The 21,690-nt window shown below is 38.7% G+C and overlaps 1 protein-coding gene across 2 annotated transcripts in view; it reads right to left on the bottom strand.

Annotated features, from left to right (window-relative positions):
- The window catches only part of GPBP1L1 (GC-rich promoter binding protein 1 like 1), a 56,866-nt gene that overhangs the window by 9,391 nt on the left and 25,785 nt on the right, over nt 1-21,690 (bottom strand). For both annotated transcript variants that reach the window (XM_060140174.1, XM_060140173.1), the window contains exons 2-7: nt 18,613-19,634; nt 17,905-18,019; nt 15,501-15,630; nt 14,831-15,117; nt 5,034-5,106; nt 3,351-3,544 (exon numbers count right to left, since the gene is read on the bottom strand). In XM_060140174.1, the coding sequence (XP_059996157.1) occupies nt 3,351-3,544; nt 5,034-5,106; nt 14,831-15,117; nt 15,501-15,630; nt 17,905-17,964 (744 nt within the window). In that variant the 5' untranslated portion in view covers nt 17,965-18,019; nt 18,613-19,634. The remainder of the gene's footprint in view (nt 1-3,350; nt 3,545-5,033; nt 5,107-14,830; nt 15,118-15,500; nt 15,631-17,904; nt 18,020-18,612; nt 19,635-21,690) is intronic.

The raw sequence follows: 21,690 nt of genomic DNA, 5'->3' as shown, positions 1-21,690 counted from the left end.
AGTTTCCTGGGGATGAATGCTCAGTGTCCTGTTTTCCTCCTCTGATTTGCTTCCCACTGTGTGCCATCACCACCTCCCTTCTCTGCTCACTTGCATCATCCCTGTTCAGGCTTCACTACCTTTTGCAAGGATAGTTAACAGCAGACTTTAGTTTTCTTATTTTCATTCTATCCTCAACTCAGTTCTACAGAACAGGGCTAAACTGATCTTAAGCTCTGTGTTATGACTTTTATCCTTGTCACTTCTTCTTCCCCAAAAGACTTCTAAGATCCTTGAGGATATGAGTTTGTCTCACTCATTATTTTTTATTTTTATTTTTTTGCGGTACACGGGCCTCTCACTGTTGTGGCCTCTCCCGTTGCGGAGCACAGGCTCCGGACACACAGGCTCAGTGGCCATGGCTCACGGGCCCAGCTGCTCTGCGGCATGTGGGATCTTCCTGGACCGGGGCTCAAACCCGTGTCCCCTGCATCGGTAGGCGGTCTCTCAACCACTGAGCCACCAGGGAAGCCCTGTCTCACTCATTATTATACTCTTCTTCTGTTGCCTAACGGAATGCTTGCAGACATTTCACATGAAGTTAACACTTACGAAAACTTTATAAACTCTAAAGGAATGGAACAAACAAAAGGTATGCTGCCATGCTGATAATAATAGCTACCATTTATTACCACTTACAAGTACCTCATTTACTCATTTACTCCTCAAAAAACCCTTAAAAGACAGGCACTACTACCTCCACTTTATATGATGAAATTGAGATTCATAATGTTAGAAACTTGTCCAAGGTTGTATCACAAAGAAGGAGCAAAGTGTCATCTGTCTACTTCAAAGCCCTGCAGTTAATTTCCATGCCACAGTTTCTTTCTTTTTTTTTTGCGGTATGCGGGCCTCTCACTGTTGTGGCCTCTCCTGTTGCGGAGCACAGGCTCCGGACGCGCAGGCTCAGTGGCCATGGCTCATGGGCCCAGCCGCTCTGCGGCATGTGGGATCTTCCTGGACTGGGGCACGAACCCGTGTCCCCTGCATCGGCAGACTCTCAACCACTGAGCCACCAGGGAAGCCCCAGTTTCTTTCTTTATAGGAGTTGCTCTCTTGACTGAATTCATATTCTTTTCCTTCTACATCAGAGGAACAAGTATCCTAAACCCCTTTCAAAAATAATTCCATTTGTCAATCAGTTTATTCCCATTCATTTCTTCTTGGGCCATGATCCTTTAATGACCTTTCAAGTATATTTCAAGTTGTCCCCAGTCACTTCTTCCTACAGATTTTCTTCACCCTTTCACTTAACTTTACCACCACCTATATTCTGTTCCCTTTTACTGTCAAGTCTCAAAGGTGCCACTACTTCCACTTCCACTCACATAATTCCAGAATCCTCTGAAATCTTGTTTTTCAGCCTTACACTACTCTCCTAAAACCTCAACTCAAAGGTCACCAAAAACTTTCCAACTGCTAAGGTCCAAATCCCCTCTGTTATTTCCCTCAACCTATTGGCAGCAATTGACAAGTGCTGACAACGCCAGCTGCCATCTTAAATTCACCCACCCAGAAGTATGATAGCATACGATTTTTTCTATGTCTGAATTACAATTTCTTAATCCTGTTGACTATGTTGTTATTTTCCTAATATTTATGAAATATTAAGTATTTCCCCAAGTCTTATTGTCCCATTCTTTACTCTTCTTCTATCCTCTTTCCCTCAGAGATCTTATCTACACTGAAAGCTTCATTAACACTAGGATAATGACCCTCAGTCCTGGTATTTTTCCAGTGCTACCAGGTAATCAGAAGGGTTCATTCCGTATCCCTCATATATGCCCAGTGTTTTCTATTTTCAGAACATTTTATTTAACCACCTCTTCTAACCTGTAATACTCTCCAGACTTTCCCTGACTATCCAAATCTGGACCATCCTCCAAAGATCTGTTCAAATTAGTTTTTCAGTAAAATTTCCCTTGATGGTCATAGTCTAAGCTGATCCTTGCTCCTCTGAACTGTGTAAATAAATAAAGTGTTTAATTAATTTAGTTATTCCAAATCTGTTTAAGATTTGTTTTTAGAATTTGTTATTTTATTTCATACACAATCACATGACCTTATATTGTTATATCTTGTCATCCCTATTAGACTTTTAGCCCATGGAGGGTGAGGACCAATGTTGTACTTTGTGTTGCTCTTAAGTACCAAACAAGTGCTTGCACACACAGAAAAGTGAATTAATGCTCACTGTTTTTTCTCTCAATAACACAGTAAATTTAATTGTTTCCTTACAGTGGCTGGAATTCATTCAAGCAATTATTGTGTGCTTTTGTGAGGGTGCTAGGGATACAAATATGAAAAAGACCTGAAGCCTTTAAGGAGATTACAACCAAATGAAGAAATAGATGCAATAAATATTGTGATTAGAGACAGAGTGCTATTCAATCAGATACAAGGCTTAATTAGATCTTTAGATGTATGTGATAGAAAAGGATTCAGAGAGTATGACATAAACACGTAGGAAAATTTCCCAGGTAAGAAAACAAAGGGCAGTAAAAGACAGATTAGGCTTAGGCTATATAGAATTATACACACCAGTGCTCAGGAGTCTGGACACTGTATTATAACATCAGGGGTTGCTAAGTCATGACCCTTGGGCCAAAACTGGCCTGAGGCCTATTTTTGTATGGCCCATGAGCTAATAATGTTTTTTACATTTTTAAATGGTTGAAAAAAAAAAGAAAAGAAAAAGAATATATTACAAAAAGACCATATGTCATATGTGACCAACAAAGCCTAAAATATCTATCATCTGACCCTTTACAGATAAAGTTTACCAACCCCTGCTATACAGATGGTTTGGAATCACTTAAGGGACTTAATGCGAGGGGATGTGATATATTCAAACTGTTTTAGGATAATCATTCTGGCAGTTCTGTGTAAGATAAAATACAGAGAAATGAGGAAATAGAAGGGTACACTACAACAGTAAATGTGAGATGACAAGGGCATATCATAGAGGAAAAAACTGATGGGGATTTTATATAACTGCTTGGGAGAGGGGAATGAGTAAGAAAGAGGAAGAAAGCAGCAGCCATGATACTCAGCTACGTGACCAGATGAATGTTGGTGTTATTAATGAAAACAGCAAATCAAGAGAAGCAGGTTTATGAGAGGCCTACTAAAAATGTAGTTGGCAGCAGAAGAGAGTTTGGAGACAGTAAAATACTATACATAGAACTTAATGGCACCAAATGAATATCTGATGAGTGACTCAACAGGAAAAAATAAATTTACTAAATTTTTTTCTTATTTATTCTCCCACCTCTGCTGTATAAGGTTCTTACACTGATTCCAAATCATACCTTGGATGGAGGTGGTACAGGCTTAGGAACCAGGTTCTTATAGACACTTGGAACCATGGTTGACAATTTGTTTCCATTTGCATGGTGAGATCCTGGTGAGGTGAATGCAGCAGAGAAGGCAGCAGCAGGATCTTCTTTGGAAACTTTTTTGATGACTAGCATTTTGGAGGGCTGCTTGGCACTAGGTGGGTTTTCTGTGAAATACAATAGTGGAGAGACAAAAGAATGTCAAACCTATTGGTTAACACAAAGCATAGTTCAAACAAAGGCCTCACTTTGTACAAAGAGCTGACAGTTGAGACTAAGTGACAAACATTTCCTGGTATGCACTTAACAGATACTCTCAAAAGTGACACTTACCCAGGAACTGTAGGAAAAAGGGCAACATAAGAAAACACTTGATTCTAAATTCATAATCAACCAAAAAGCCCAAAGATGTTAGGAGTCTTTCAGGGGTACAGCATGTCTCATGCACGGTGTGATCACTCAGGCATAGACCAAACAAAAATATATATCCAAGGATAGCTACTCCTGTCAGCATGAGAACACAGAGAGATGAGGAAACTGGAGAAAGGAGTCTGCTATGGGACCCTCTGATGAGGCAAACTGGAGCAAAGCTATACATTAACAAAGGGGAAATGGTACAGCAATTGCCCTTAATCCTGTAACTCAAGATCCAAACCCAGTATTTAGATACACTAAAGCCTTCCTAATAAGATGCCTGGCTACTGAACATATCTAATGTAGGAACTAGGAGAGTACAATTTGTAAATGCCAAAGATCCCAATGCCACAGGATCAGGTCTGGTTTGAAATACACTGATTTTTCTACTAACTATTTTTTTTTTTTTTTTTGGTGGTACGCGGGCCTCTCGCTGTTGTGGTCTCTCCCGTTGCGGAGCACAGGCTCCAGACGCGCAGGCTCAGCGGCCATGGCTCACGGGCCCAGCCGCTCCGCGGCATGTGGGATCTTCCCGGTCCGGGGCACGAACCCATGTCCCCTGCATCGGCAGGCGGACTCTCAACCACTGTGCCACCAGGGAAGCCCTCTACTAACTTTTTATAAGGCTAGTTATTAGGAACATATATATATAAATGTGTGCATTTATAGGTTTCCCCCTGCCCTATACAACAGACATCATTGATAATTGCCAAAAACAAAAACAACACCCCACTCAGCTAACGGAACCTGGTTGAACAAAATGTTCTCTGGGATATGGTATTATTTAGCCTTTCAAAGAACACTTTAGAAGAGTATTTAGTAATATGAAAGAATGGTTAGAATATAGTTGTCTACCAAATATTAAGGAGACAACTATAATACATTAAAATTCAATTTAATTTTTATAAGCAAATTAGCAACATTAAAAATTACTTCTAAAAAAATTACTTCTTATGAGCATATTATATTATTCTCCCTTTGCTTAAAATCTGCTTTCAAATTCAGGGCTCTACAAGCTCTCAATTGTCTGTATTCTGACTCTACTACCATTACATCTCAATGGTATTTTGGGGGGCAGAGTAAGAGCTAGGCAGAGTTAGTTACCATGTGCAAATGGATGAGAAGAGAAACCAGAGATAAAGAAACAAACGAATAAAAAAACAGATAAAGAATTTTTTCTCCTCTCCCTGCTACTAAGAAAAATTTAAAGTTGTGCCTTTAAAAATGGCAAAATCTACCTACCCCACACTCCAGAAGGGGTTCCAATAGGTCTGCATGGCTGATTCTGTTTGCCAGCTTCTGGATTCAAAGAAGGCTAGGAAAAAAGGGGTATTAATGGTTGATATAGAAAACTAATCATTTCAGCACTTTTTGCAAAGTAGCATTCACCATGGAACCTATCAAATACTGATAACTATATATCAGCAGCACTCTAACACTGTATTCAGAATTAACAAATAAACAGACGACACTGAAATGCAAAATCAATCTCAGGCTCTCTTGGCTTTCATTTCCTTTAATATGAGAGGATAAAAAAAATTTTTTTTAAATAAACAGAGTAAGTGTGCAAGTTCTCATCTTCCTGTAGGATATGTATGCCAACTAAGGAGGCACAGAAAGCTGAATGAACAAGAAAGTGAATCACTTTTCTCAGATTTAAGGAGCATAATCTGGTCAGTGAAATGTGAGTATTCATAGCATTTCTAATGAAACTGCTTTAGGGCAGAGGCACACCATGTGCTAGGAATACAAAGGTAATTAAGAAGAATCCTTATCCCCACAAGGGTCAGTCTTACTACAAAGATAAACTTGTAGACCAGTAAGTATAATAAAAGGTTATGGGGGGACTTCCCTGGCAGTCCAGTGGTTAAGACCTCACCTTCCAATGCAGGGGGTGCAGGTCTGATCCCTGGTCAGGGAGCTAAGATCCCACATGCCTCACGGCCAAAAAGCCAAAACATAAAACAGAAGCAATATTGTAACAAATTCAATAGACTTCAAAAATGGTCCACATCAAAAAAAAAAAAAAAAAAGATTATAGGGACTATGATAAAAATTCACATTAGGGAAGAAGGAGTACTAAGGAAGGAATAGTCAATTCCACTAGAAAGAGAAGTGCTATCAGAAAAGGTTTCATTAGAGGAGACTAAGAAGAATCCTTAATGATGAATTCCAAAGCTGGAAAACGGGTGATTCCAGGAACAGAATGCTTAATGAACACCAAGACAGGAAAAACATGAAAAAGAGATCTGCAAATAGTTCAGCATTAGTGCTAGGGAATGAGAGGGCCTTTCTTTGGGGAAAGAGATGTCTGGCAAAGTAGGTAAGAGCCAGACTGTGGAGTATTTTTAAGGGAGATTGAATTTTATTCTTTAGGGATGGGAATCCATCTCTCATGCAGAGTTAACATGATCCAACCATTAGTTTACAAGTCTGGTAGCAGCTTGAAGGATGTATTTCAGGGCTATAAACAACTAGGAGACTATTAGGAGACCAGTTTCCTAGTACAGGAAAGTATGAAGGCGACAGGAGTAGAGGAAGAGATGATGGGAAGGATCGAGAAGTGTTAAGAGTCACAGACTCAACTTAATAACGAATTGTATGGGGGTGTGAGGATGACACCGGTGCCCAAACCCAAACTTTACAATCTGGTACAGAGTAGGAAAATGGCTTTTCAGCACAAATGACCACGGGACATTAAACAAGAAATAGAAAGAGGCACAGAATCGACTGCAGAGCTTCTGAATCAAAACCTCCAGAAGTGGGGCCCCAGCAGGTGTATATTTTCAACCTGTCAAGAGGAGACCCACTAGCATAGAGCAAGCACAGATACAATCTGAACTATTAATTCAGTATACAAATGGACAAATCAGACAGAATATGGACAGGTAAATACACTCTTCTGGATGGAATAGTAAAGGCAAAAGGAGTCTAGATGAATAAAGTATGACAGAGTAAAAAATCCTTGGCTCACATTTTCTTTGAGTATTCTAATTGTTACACCATTGACTTGTATTATAAAGCTTTGTTGTCAAATTGTGTCTGATTTTCTTTCTTTTATAAGTGACTTGTTCTTTATGTCTGGATGTCCGAAGGATATTTTTCTTCTAAGTGTTGGCTGTTCTGGCTGTCCTTGCAATTTGTAGTTTCAAGTCTTACTGTATTTCATGAAATTATTCTTGAATTATACTTTTTAGCACCTAAGCTATTCACGTTTGTTATTTTATATTATTATTATATTATTTTTTGCAGGGGAGATCTTTTGGATTTTTTTTTTGCCAAATTTCTGTATCTTTTTTTCAATTCTTAATTTTAATCTATTTGTTTTTTCTTCATTTAAAAAGCTTCCTTTGTCTAATTCTTGAAAAACACTAGTGTTTATTGTCTTGTGCTCCTTCTTATTTAGTCTTCATTTTTCTGAAATCTTTTATTACTTCTTTCCCAAGTTCTAGCACTGTGAAATTTTCTGGTTATGTCGTTCTTGTACCATTTGCTTATGGTTCTTATCCGTTTTGTGCACGTCTTACAGGTGTAAGTGCATTGCCTGTAGAAACATTACTCTGTTCCTTATTCTCTTGATCCTATTATGTTGTTTATTTTTATGTGATCAATTTTTGTGAATGTGGATCAAGATAGCTTTCTAACATCACACTTTATAACTCTCTTCTGTTGTCTTCATGAAGTGCTCAAAAAGATGGCACACTTTCTTTGATGTCCCGGCTCACCTCCTCCTCCCCATGCCTTGTACCTGAACCTTCTCTTCCCTTTGTCTCTACTGTCTCTGTCCCTGCAGCTCAGTCTGGATTCTATTTCCAACAGTTTTGTCCTCAGTGAGGGGCTTTGTTCTGGATGGGAATATTGGCTAGTTAGTATTAAATGTGATAGAACTCTGTGTTGAACTTTATTGCCTCTTGGTTCCAAAGTCATCCTTTCTGCTTGCTCTGTGTAAATGAATCTGGGCACTTTAAAAACTTTCCCTTTGTTAATTTGCTGGCATGTTAATTTTGTCAGTAGAGCTCAAGGAGAGACTTTTGCTTCTTGTTCCTGTGTGCTTACTCAGCACGTTCCTGCAGCACTCTGCTCCTGCTAAGCCAGGTTCTAAAGTACAAGTGAGCGCTGACTTGAGTGGTTTTGTAGCAGTGACATATCCCATGAACAGCTTTACGAGGTACTCTAGAGGGCAGATTTTCAGCATGTTCCCTGGAGAAGCACCTTAGCAACTGCTCTGCCATTCAGTGAGCCACAGCTAAGCCCTTTCCGATAAGGTTTGGATCTCAATCCTGGGGTGGTGATGGGGCAACAGGGGACTCTTCCTTGGGCACTCTGTCTTAGCCCAAGGGTTAGTGGCTGCTCCTTGTATCTGCCAATTCTTTATAGTTTTTTAGAACTCTATATTCTTTATAAGTTCTTTATATTCTTTAGGGTTCTCTTTACTATTTACTAGCCAATCACTCATTACCCCATCCTGTTACAGTTAATAATTCTTTATATTAACCTTCCTTGTTCGAATTATTGTGTGATTTCTCTCTGCTGATTGGTCCAGTCAGACCCTTTACACCTTATCCCAGAACATCTCTGTATTTACTAGTTTTGGGAATATGGAAAACCACTCCTAATTTCTAGCTGCTCTTCTCAAATGTTCTCTAAGCTTTCTAGAACAATTATTGGCTCTTCTGGAAACCCTAGGGTTGTAAGATGTCCTGTTGCTTCCTTCAATTTCTCCTGCACAACTGCTAACACAATACCAGTCAGGTTTTATAGCTTTTAGTGGTTTGTCTCTATGTTGTGATACTTTACTTTATTTTGGTGTAGATGATATCCATGGATTTTTTGAGTATAATTAAAAAAAAATCTATCTTCTATCTACCTACCTAATCTATCTTTTATTTGGCTGTGTTGGGTCTTAATTGTGGCACGTGGGATCTTTTGTTGTGGCTCAGAGGCTCTTCGATGCAGTGTGCGGGCTTCTCTCTAGTTGTGGTGTGCGGGCTCCAGAGCACGCAGGCTCTCTAGTTGTGGCGCTCGGGCTTAGTTGCCCTGCAGCATGAGGCATCTTAGTTCCCTGACCAGGGATCGAACTGGCGTCCCCTGCATTGCAAGACTGATTCTTAACCACTGGACCACCAGGGAAGTCCCTGTCCATGGATTTTTTTGGTTCTTCAATCCTAGTTGCTTTGTGTTCTTTCTTAACTTATTCCTTAATTTCAGACTTACAAAATAATTGCAAATATAATACAAAGAATTCCTGTATATCGTGCATCTACAGTCTCATGTCAACATTTTACCACATTTATTCCACAATTCTCTGTAAATATATATTTTTCCTGAACTATCTGCAGGTTGAAGAACTTGAAGGATATTCTCTTACATAATCATAGTACAATTATAAAAATCAGGAAATTAACATTAATAAATACTATTATCTAATCTACAACTCTTATTCAAACTGTAACACTGATACTTTTACAGGAAAACAAAGTTTAAAATCACTGTTTTTCCCTCATCCAGTATCCAGTCTAGGTTTACATGTTGTCTTTAATTGTCCTATCTCTTTAGTCTTCTTTAATCTGGAACTTTTCCCACCATGACCATAACTTTTTTTTTTTTTTTGCGGTACACGGGCCTCTCACTGTTGTGCCCTCTCCCGTCGTGGAGCACAGGCTCCGGATGCGCAGGCTCAGTGGCCATGGCTCATGGGCCCAGCCGCTCCGCGGAATGTGGGATCTTCCCGGACCGGGGCATGAACCCGTGTCCCCCGCATCAGCAGGCGGACTTTCAACCACTGTGCCACCACGGAAGCCCCGACCATAACTCTTTAAAAGAGTACTCAGCCTAGTTCTTTTGTAGAATCTTTTAAAATTCTTTTATAGAAACCTCAGTTTGAGTTTGTGTGATTTTTCCTCATGGTTAGATTCAGGTTATGAATTTCTGGAGGGCACTCCTCAGTGAATCACATCAGGAGGCTTGTGTTATGTTTGTTCCATGACCGGTGACATAAATCTATTTTTTAATCAAACAACATTTACACACAATGAAATGCACCAAGTATACCATTCCATGAGTTTTGAAAAATACTTATACCCCCCCAAATCTATAAAGATAAAGCTACTTTCTACAACTGGAAAGTTTCCTAATGCCCTTCCCCAATCTCCACTCCACACAGGCAACCAGTTTTTCTTACCATAGATTATTTGCCTATTCTAGAATGTCATATAAATGGAATCATACAGTATGTACCTTATTGTGTAAAGCTTCACTGAGATTCATCATGTTGTTTTATCAGTCATTCTTTTTTATTACTGCATAAGTAGCCCATTACATGATTATACCACAATTTTTCTATTCCTGTTTTGATAGACATTTAAATTATCTCCTGGGAATTCCCTGGCGGTCCAGTGGTTAGGACTCTGTGCTTTCACTGCTGAGGGCTTGGGTTCAATCTCTGGTCAGGGAACTAAGATCCCACAAGCCACACAGCACGGCAGCAAAAAAAAAAAAAAAAAAAAAAAAAAAAAATCCCAGTTTTGTGTTACTATGAATAAAATTACAATAAATGTACACAGATTTTCATTTCTCTTTAGCAAATACCTAGAAATGGAAGTACTGGGTCACAGGGTAAAGTTTATGCTTAGTTTTATAAGAAACTGTCAGACCTTCCTTTTCATAAAATGGTTGTACTACTACACACTCCTGCTAACAATGTATGAGACTTCCACGTGCTCAAAAATGTCACCAAATTTAGTATTTTCAGACTTTTAAATATTAGCTATCCTGGTGGGTGTGCAGCAGTATCTCACAGTGGTCTTAATTTGAATTTCCACATTTCCCTTATGATTAATGACACTGACCATTTTTTTCATGTGCCTACTGGCCATTCATCTATCTTCCTTTGTGAAGCATCTGTTCAAATCTTGTTTATGTTTTTAAAAAAACTGAGTTGTAGGAGTTATTCACATTATGGGAACAGGCCCCTTTTCAAATCTATGTTCTGCAAATATTTTCTCTGAGTCTGTGAAATAAGCAGAAGTTTTAAATTTTGATGAAGCCTGATTTATCAATGTTTTCCCCTTTATGGTTATTGCTCCCTGGGTCCAAAGAAATCTTTTTATTTTTTTTTAACCCCCTATGTGAGAAAGATATTCTCCTAAGTTTTCTTAGTTTCAGGCCTTACATTTAGGTCTGTAATTCATCTCAAATTCATTTTTTTGTATGCTAGGTGGTAGGGGTAGAGAAGATACACACACACACACACACCCCTATATCTATAGATATAGTTCCAGCACAGTTTGTTAAAAACACATTTCTGGGCTTCCCTGGTGGCGCAGTGGTTGAGAGTCTGCCTGCCGATGCAGGGGACATGGGTTCGTGCCCCGATCAGGGAAGATCCCACATGCCGCGGAGCGGGCTCGCTGAGCCTATGCTCTGCAATGGGAGAGGCCACAACAGTGAGAGGCCCACGTACTTCAAAAACAAAAAAAAAAACACATTTCTTTCTGCATGCCTCCCAGAGTGGCCATTTTTAAAAAAAAAAAAAAAAAAAAAAAAAAAAAAAAAAAATATTAAAAACCCTGGACTTCCCTGGTTGGTACAGTGGCTAAGACACCACGCTCCCAATGCAGGGGGCCCAGGTTCAATCCCTGGTCAGGGAACTAGATCCCACATGCCACAACTAAGAGTTCACATACCGCAACTAAAAAGATCGTGCGTGCAGCAACTAAAGATCCCATGTGCCACAACTAAGACCCGGCAAAGCCAAATAAAAAACAAAAAACAACTCTGTCATGCTAAATGTTTTGCATACATCATTTAACATATATGATCTTTTTAAAAAAAAATTAATTTATTTATTTATCTTTGGCTGTGTTGGGTCTTTGTTGCTGCGCATGGGCTTTCTCTAGTTGTGGCGAGCAGGGGCTATCTTCATTGCGCTTGTGGGCTTCTCATTTCAGTGGCTTCTCTTGTTGCGGAGCATGGGCTCTAGGCTCACGGGCTTCAGTAGTTGTGGCACACAGGCTTAATAGTTGTGACACATGGGCCTAGTTGCTCCGCGGCATGTGGGATCTTCCCAGACCAGGGATCGAACCTGTGTCCCCCACACTGGCAGGTGGATTCCCAACCACTGCGCCACCAGGAAGTCCCAACATATGTGATCTTTATTCCTTACTACAATGTTGCAAGGTAGACATTACCATCCAACAACTCAGGGGAAATTAGGGTTATTACTTGTCCAAGGTACAAATATAGGACTGTTAATTACATTAAACTAATACTATTTTAAAACAAAAAATAACTTTCTAATTATACAATGTAGAGTATGGGGAAAAAACAAGAAACATAGAAAACCTACTGTAAACAATTAGGTCCTCAAATACCTTTTGTTATTTTTGACTAACTACTCTTTCTTGATAAACCCCATTCTTTTTCAACCAATCACTTCTTAATCTCCCTTACTGCTATTCCACAGGTTCTGCTCTAAGCTTCCTCTCTGAATATATTACTTTCCTTGGGTGATTCTGTCCAACCATAAACCTCAACTACTATCTCTATTTCCATGTGCACACCTCCGGTTGATCTCACCCATCTCTTTGGTACCAAGACGTCTTTATCTTCTATCCTCCAATTCTGCTCCTCCTGTTTTTCCTTTTCAAATTACTTACTTATTATTCATCAATTCCCTTTGGATAAAAATCTTATTTTTGACCCTTCCTTCTCTAGTTACAATGCCATGGTTCCTGTCCTTTAGATTTATCTCCAAAACAAGATCTTTAACAACCTAAATGTCTGTCAACAGGAAGATGGATAAATAAACCTAGTATATTCACACCACAGAATATTTACTATACAGCAGTGAGAAAGATATAGAGCAGGGTTTCCCAACCATGGCACTACTGACATTTTGGGCTGTTCTTTGTTATGGGGCTGTCCTGCGCATTGCAGGAAGTTTAGCAACATCTCTGATCTCTACATACTAGATGCTAATAGCACTATCCCCAGGTGTGACAACCAAAATTTCTCTAGATATTGCCAAATGTGCTCTGAAGGAGGCAAACTTGCTCCTGGATTGAGAACCACTGATCTAGAGCCCTATGTATCAATACAGACAAATCTCAAACAATTTTAAGCAAATAAAAGAGAACTACAATATGACAGTATTCATATAAAGATCAAAATCAGGCAAAATGATATTATAGATTGTCTACAGATACATTCATATAGTAAAAATTTATCAAAACATACATGAGGATGATAAAACATTAAAATCAAAATGGTGATTACCTCTAGGGGAACGTTAGGAGAATATGATTAGGGAAGCTTTAACTGTATCTATGATATCTTGCCTCTTTTGTAAAAGAATGGTATACAGCATATTGGGCAAAATGTCAATATTTCACAAAGCTAGGTTGTGTGCGTACTTGACGGTTTTCTCCAGACTTTTATGTACACTCAGAATATTTCATAAAAGCATAAACACAAGGCTTTCCCAGTGGCGCAGTGATTGGGAGTCCACCTGCCAATGCAGGGGACATGGGTTCGAGCCCTGTTCTGGGAAGATCCCACATGCCGCGGAGCAGCTAAGCCGGTGCACCACAACCAGTGAGTCTGCGCTCTTGAGCCTGCGAGCCACAACTACTGAAGCCCGCGCGCCTAGAGCCTGTGTTCTGCAACAAGAGAAGCCACTGCAACAAGAAGCCTGTGCACTGCAACAAAGAGTAGGCCCCGCTCTCTGCAACTAGAGAAAGCCCGTGCGCAGCAACAAGCACCCAACTTAGCCATAAATAAATAAATTTTTTTTTAAAGCATAAACACAAAATAAACTTGCCCTTAATGACCTTGTTCAGGTTTGACGTGCAGCAAACTTCCCTTTATATCACTTAGCAGGTGGATAATGCTGCCTTAACATTTTTCTTTCCATTGTCAATTAATTTCCCACTGGGAATGCCACAGAACTGATAACTTATAAGTTTACTGAATAAATAATCCATGTTATAATTTAGTGTTGTAGTCATTTTTCGACTACTGAGCACTTAGGACATTCTGGACAAATATTTAATATATTGGTGTATTACAGACTTTTCCATAATAAAGTTTTAAAGGATAGGCACCTGGGGATAGGAATTTACTTTGATAAATGACATTTAAATTAAGAGCCCCCAGGTCATTTGCTAGACTTGGGAGAAGAGGGGCTGATGCCTAATTTTACTCTTTAGTTGGTTTTGATAACATAAAATAGCTGTCATAAAAGTGACTGGCTTATCTAATGTGCTACTTAAAAATAACAAGTTGAACTACCTAATAGGATTGCCACTAGCCACGTGTGGTTGCTGGGCACTTGGAACGTGTGCCCTCTGTATTAAGATGTGCTACAATTATAAAATGCACAAAGGATTTTGAAGATGTAGTACAACAAATAATGTTAATTATCTCATTAATTTAAAGATAATGACTACAGGTTAGAATAATAATTTGGACATATTTGGTTAAGTAAAATGTATTATTAAACTTTTTTAAGGTGCACAAAATCTCTACTTTTGGTTTACAGGTCAAAAGGCATATAATTCAAAAAAAAAAAGGCATATAATTCAACACACAATAGCATCAAGTTTTACTGAATGTACAGGCAACAGCTAAAATACTCCTAACTGCATGTTTCTGAACTTACCACAATTGTTTTATATGAGAGGGCAAAATCAAGACAAAAAACCCCCTCTTATGATAGTTGGAGAAAGCAATTTAACATTCAAGAATATAGTTTTACATAAACATATCTGAATACTGAACCTTATAAAGCTTAAAGAAAAATAAGAATTCCAAAGGCAAAAAGATGAAAAAATATGAAGATTTGCTAAAAGTTACACAGGAATTTTGGTCATCATCATCATACTAACCAGCTCCTTCCTTGTCCTTCCTAAAAACACTAAAAGTCTAAACTTAGGGACTCCCTTTTTAGTACTTTCTGAAATGTTCTCATTACTAACACGGTTTTATATATAAGAATCATTTGTCAGGTTTTAGGTATACAACTAAATCTTCATACTTACAAAGTCATCTTCTTCAAACTGCAACTTTTCTACCTTATCATCTTTCTTCTCTTCCCTAATCTCTGTAGGTGGCTTTTCCTGAAAGGCACAGCCTTTCCGGGAGTGGAAGCTGCCATTCCAGTGGCGATGGTTCCCTGTGCCACCCCCACTACGCTGGCTCATGCCATCGTGACCTCGGGAAGAGCCGTGCCAACCAGATAGGTTCCCTGTGATTCCAGCATATGCCCCCTTAGAGACACCAGAGTCCACGGAATCGTGCCGGAACAGGGAGGGCTGGTGCCAGGAATCTGAAATAGTAAGGAAAAGTAACACATTAGAGTGTTTGCTTCCTGAAAATTCAGAAACAACTGGGCCAGATGCTTCCTGATATAACTTAAGGTATTGCCAAAGCCCTTCGGGGGACCTTTTTAATAAAAAAGTTCACATACAAAAAAGGCAGAAGATACAACTTTCTGTTTTAATGTAATTTCTATATGAGTTCTTCAACTGAATAAATGACTTAAGAGAACCTGAGAATGTTAGAAAGCCAATATAGTTGAGTAATGACTACTGGAGGATCTAACTGAGTATTATGTTTACAAAAGATCATTATTCCAAGATTATGGACATGCACCCTCAGCTTGGGCTTGCTGAGTAGCTTATATAGTCATGGAAGTTGGGTATGTCTTACCTCCTGTCGTTCGTAGAGGTCCATTGTTAAAAAAGCCATCAGAGGAATTATGTCGACGACGGCTTACTCCAAATCTACCATCTCCTCGGGGTAGGTGCTCTCCGTGTTTTTCGAAGGTGGCTGTAGGTGACTAAGATGATAAAGTACAGAGAAGCAAACAGGTAAGTACATATCAGTCTCTTTCAGTATCTTAAGTTTTACATCGGGTTTTTAGAATACAGGTAATATTTATGGCAGAAACCCCTATTTTGAGCATATAGAACACAGTTAAGCGTACCGCAGTCCTCTGAGTTAGAGAAGCCCTATGTTACATATTCAATCATTAACTGAATTAATAGGGAGAAAAAGCAGCTACTTCAATTATTTGCATGAGAGGGGAAAAAAACCCTGTCAATATCCAAAAGAATAAGCTCCAAAACTTTACACTTAAAAATGTTGTTAATCTTGAAAGGAAAAGCAAGATGCTTGCTCTAAATAGATTTATTATTTGTGTAAATTACTCTCGAACTGAAGACAAAGGAACAGTTAAATCCCACCTTGGCAGGCCATTAACAACCCCACAGGAGTTTTTATAGTTTTATAAAACACTTACTTCCAAACATTAATACTCATAACAAGACTATAATTTGGCACCATCCCCATTTTACTATTTCCATATAAGGAAAGAGGTCAGGGAGAATAAGTCTCTGAGGTTACACAACTAAAAAGGAGCACTTTGAGAAACACTTATTATAGATGAATTCTGATGTCCCTTCCTATTCCAAATAGTTGCATTCTATAACAGTCTTCAGTCTCATATGATAGAAACCAAAGTCTAAAAAAACCATGAAAAGCATGGATACATTTGACAAGGGCTTACAGGAGAACTATAGGTTGGGGTAGAGACATCTTCACATCTATTTCCTTATTATTAATATCCTCACCAACACGCCGTCTGTCAATCTTTTTTATTTCAGCCATTCTAGTGGGTTACAAAGATTTTCTTCTTTCTTCTGAAAGTTTTATGGATTTCAGCTCTTTAATTTAGGTTATAATCCATTTCAAGTTAATTTTTTTTTTTTTTTTTTTTGGCAGTACGCAGGCCTCTCACTGTTGTGGCCTTTCCTGTTGCGGAGCACAGGCTCCAGACGCACAGGGTCAGCGGCCATGGCTCACGGGCCTAGCTGCTCCGCGGCATGCGGGATCTTCCCGGACCGGGGCACGAACCCGTGTCCCCTGCATCGGCAGGCGGACTCTCAACCACTGCGCCACCAGGGAAGCCCTCAAGTTAATTTTTATGTATGATATGATGTAAAGGTTGAGGCTCTCCCTCCCACCCCCACATAGATATCCAGTTCTAGAACCACTTGTTAAAAAGACTATCACTTCTGCATTGAATTACCTTGGCACTTTAGTCAAAAATCAACTGTATAGGACTATTTTTGAATTGTCTATCCTATTCCATTGCTTTATCTGTCTATCCTTATGCTAATACCACACAAATTTGCTTATTATAAAATGGAAATATTTAAATCATATTTCCTCATTCTTTTTACTGAGTTCACTGTGCTAAATCAATTGTTCATTGTGCTAAATCAATCATCCTTTGCAGGTATAAGATGTGCATACATTTAAACGCTTTCCTAGGATCCCACACCGAACCCCTCAGGCCCACCACGCCCAACGCTTGGGTCAGATTATGTCAATTATGAGATTTGGGGAATTTCACAAGGGCAATTCAAAATGAAGATTAGAGCAAAGGGTTGTGGGTCTAGACAGACCAGGAACATCTTCCCAAAATTCACATCTAAAAATAGGGAAGGTATGCTTTTTTCTGAGACTACCTATCAACTTTCTCCCTCCTCTATTAGTTGGCAAAATGGGAAGAATTTTTAAGTTTACTAGCTTCCTAAAGGTTTCCTTTAACAATAATATATTCCATTTGTCTTTACCCTTAACGCAACATACATTTTCCCTGAAATCATTAAGTAGATTATTGTCTCTAAAAAAGAATTTCTAAGATTTAATCTGAGAGCCATGTAGTAGTCAATCACTGTCTATCCTTTTTCCTCCTCATCTACTACTTTAGACAAATGTGCATTCATCCTGAAGATCCATTTCCCCCCCAAACTGAAGTGTTCCTGCAGCTAATATAGGCAGTCTTAAGTGTGCCACACAATGAGAAAAGCTTAACATGAAATAAACAGAACACCTGGCAGTAGCAGGGTACACACTGACTTGCACTGCCCAATTATTTATATACCCTATTAAAAGAAAGATAGTTAAGTTTATTGAAAACGTATGTAAAATCCCCAGGCAAGGCTGAATACACAAAAAAACAACTAGATTGTAAAACAGAGGCCACAGACAAGATGGGGATGAAAAGAACTGGTATTTGGATAGTTACTAGAATGGAGAACAGTACCTTAGCTGACTGTGGTGTTGAGAAATTTAGCCAAGCAGGAACAAAGTCATGCTGCGCCATTTAGGTCCAGTGTCTCTTTTCAACAAGGTGAGGCATCCAACCTCATGGCCAGGATCTGAAAATGAGAAAACTGAAATCACTTATTCTTGCAAGAACCTGATATCAAGTAAAGAGTCTGTGATTACTTTAAGGTCCCCCTTTTATAGAAAGACTTGCTCTCTGAGCCTTTCTAGAGTACTCATCAGGCCCCATACATCAGAGAAGTTATAAACAAAAACAACAGTCTGTGAATATATAACCATGAAAAACACAAACAGAAGAGTGGGTCACAGACCTGGAAGTTATATGACAGAAGCTAATGCATTCTTGTGTTATAGCAGAAGAACCTTAAGAATAAACAACTACTTAAATCTACAGATACTTATGAAAAAAGATTAATCTGCTTCAGGTAACTTCAGGCAAAAGCAGTAGAAAAGATCTTCCTAGAGATGGAGGATACAACCTCTCAAGAGTTTTTCTATTTAGTTCACATTAATTTCTTCAAAACATCAGTTAGAATCAGTTTTCCTGAGAGATCCATCTGTTGGTGTCTCCAAACCACCCCACTGATAGTCTCCAAAGTATAATATGTAAGAAAGCAGTAGATATTTTCCATGATACATATACATACACAGTCTTCTTCCAAGTTAGACACAGGAGAATACTCACCCCAGAGCGTAACCTCTGTGGTCCTGTTTCCTGAACTCCTTGAGTCTGCCGGCTGGATTTCCACGAGGTTCTCTTGTTAAAAGGGTACTTAAAATTAGGCTGGCTGGCAGCACACCTTATGATGAAGCACAAAGAAGCCAGGCTCTGTGTGGATCAATTTCTCAGTCCCCTCAATTGCTCATCTTAAACTATCTAGATCCTGACACGTTTCCAAAAGGGGAAAGGGGAAAGGGGAAGGGGGAGGGGAACATAAAAAGTATTTGTTACATTTAAAAAATAGGGGGAAGGGGAAAGAGCTATATCAATGTTCACCTCATTCAACTTCCTTGAGTGATGGCCCTATGATGTTGCTTAAATAGATAATACATGGACATTTGCACATTGAATGCAAACACTGTTCACAAAAAGGTCATAGCTTAGAAAGACAGATGGACTTTTGTTTGGGCAAATAATATCATTGAAGTGATAGATCAAAAATAAAACACTGAAGAGCTATAAAAGATCTTCTGAGTAATCAACTCTAGTAGCAAAACATCCACATTACAAAGCCCTTAATTTACAAATCTCATTATTCTTTCACAGCTGCTAAAAATAGTGTGTAGGTATGTATTTATACTTGACTTATCCTTCAAAATCTAAGGACATAAGAAACCTGTTTAAAACAAACAAAAAATCAGACAGGAACTTGATATGCTTTTCCCTCCTAAGAATAGCAGCTCTCAAGGCAAATTTCTTAGTATAAAGCTCTCAAATGTTTCTTCTATTTCTTTGGTCTTCACTATTTATAAATTCACAGCAAAATTAAAACAAGTAGAAAGATAGGGCTTAAGGAACAGTCATGGAGAAAGTTCCAAACTGAGGTTTTCTTCTCTTCAGTTTTCTGTATTTCACTCGTTCTGCCCCTTCTTGAAGACTAAGCTGAGTTAATGGAAGGTAATAAGAATCTTCTGCTTCAGTAGAGAAGTCACTTTGCATTCATGTCATCGTTATTCAATCATTTTAAAGGCCACAGGAATCTATCACTATAAATGAAAAAACAAAACAACATATATCACAAGAGGCAAAATTACTATATATAAATGCTAAAGTGAGACATGGTCAAATGATCGATCTCAGAGACAAAGGTCTAGGAGACAAAACTCTTAAGTCCAATTTAGACATTAATCTATAGCAACAACATAACTGGCTAAAATTATTTTAAAGATTTTTAAAGGATTTTAGAAAAGTCATCTGAAGGAATATACTTTTTAAATAACAGTTTCTCCAGTTAGCTATCAAAGGTAATTCAGACATGCAAATTAGTCTGTTAGATTTAGATTTTCTCTCATATATGGAATAGCTTGCCATAAGTGGTCAAAGAGTTATAACTTACTGGTTATTACCACAGTCAACTATCTAATTGTTTAGTACTAACCACAGACAGATGCGTAAAAACAAGACATCCGTCATAGCATTCCTCATGTATTTACATATTTTTAGATACCTACTTATCAATTAAAAGACTTAAGTGCTTATGCTCTGACTTAAAATATGCAGTAAGAGATAACACAAATACTTCTTTGGCAAATTCCCAACATTCTTCCAAAGACTAGGAAGTTTTCTTTCTTTCTTTTTTGTAATAGATTAAAAAATATTTATTTATTTATTTATTTGGCTGCGTCAGGTCTTAGTTGCGGCACGCAGGATCTTCACTGCGGTATGTGGGATCTTTCGTTGCAGTGTGCGGGCTCTTCGCTGTGGCACACCGGCTCCAGAGCGGGCTCAGTAGTTGCAGCACACAGGATTAGTTGCCCCATGGCACGTGGGATCTTAGTTCCCTGACCAGGGATCAAACCCGTGTCCCCTGCATTGGAAGGCGGATTCTTAACCACTGGACCACCAGGGAAGTCCCTAGAAAGTTTTCTGATATGAGAGAATGCTTGCATCTGTGGGCAATTCTGGTCTACACTGGTATTCTAGTTTACAGAGTATTTCTCATATAATTAATTCATGTTTAAGAAATACTAAATTCAGAATAGTAAATACCTCTTTGGGGAAACAATGGGAAAGGAATCAAAAAAAGGTTCCGGAGGGCTTCAATTGTATCTGTAATGCATTATTAAGCTGAATGATGGGTATATGACTATTCACTTGTTCTCTACATTTTTTTAATATACATATAATACATACATACATATATATATATACACACACACACATATCAACCATGCAGAGTATATATATTCCTTCAGCGCACATGGAATAGTTTTAAAAACTGACCTTATACTAGTTAAAAGAAATCTCAATTAGTTCCAAAGAAGAAAACAGTCTGTGTTCTCTAACTATGCTATGTTAAATCAGGAAACGACTTTCTCTTGCAGTGCCCGCTCTCCTTCCCCTTCTTGAAGAAATCCTGTCCAAAGCCATTAGGTGGGGTCAGGCAAGGTAAAATTCTCAAAGGGGGAGCTCAAGGCCAGAGCAGGGCGCTGGGGCATAATCAGGGTGTCTACACGGGGTGGAAGGATAGCGAAATGTGTGTACGGCAGCAGTCCTGTGCGGGATGTCAGGACTGTTGGGCAACGTAAGGTCAATGTCCCAGTACGAGGACAGCCTAATGCAGAGTATGAGAGCCTCAGGTGGAATGAGGTGGACACCCTGGCAGAGGGACACGGCCAAATAGGTTGAGGGCTTCCACGCAGCAAGGTGCCTTGCACAGTTGTTACAATTTATATGTGGTTAGGAAGGAACACATGCACGGGAAGAGGTGATAAATGGAGGCTGGTTACATACTGGGATTTGATCAAAAATTAAGAAATATTAAGGAAAAATGGGAGATTTCTTACTGTGAGAGAAATGATACACTGATAAAGAAAAATTCAAAATCCTTAAATAGAACAACAAAAACCACTACGAATAAATTTGCACTGTAACAGCTACAGCAATACTTAATATAAGCTTTAAAAATGTAAAAAAAAAAAAAAGGACTAAAACCAAACTGATTTTTATTGTTCTTTTCCCAACATTTTTATCATGATAGGAAGAGAGCAACAAAGCAAATCTAAAGAAACAGAAAGGAGAGAAGCAAAAAAAGGTCAGAAA

The sequence above is a fragment of the Lagenorhynchus albirostris genome, chromosome 2 (genome assembly GCF_949774975.1).
Source record: "Lagenorhynchus albirostris chromosome 2, mLagAlb1.1, whole genome shotgun sequence".
Classification (NCBI taxonomy): domain Eukaryota; kingdom Metazoa; phylum Chordata; class Mammalia; order Artiodactyla; family Delphinidae; genus Lagenorhynchus; species Lagenorhynchus albirostris.
This window is presented reverse-complemented; position numbering and strand designations above follow the sequence as displayed.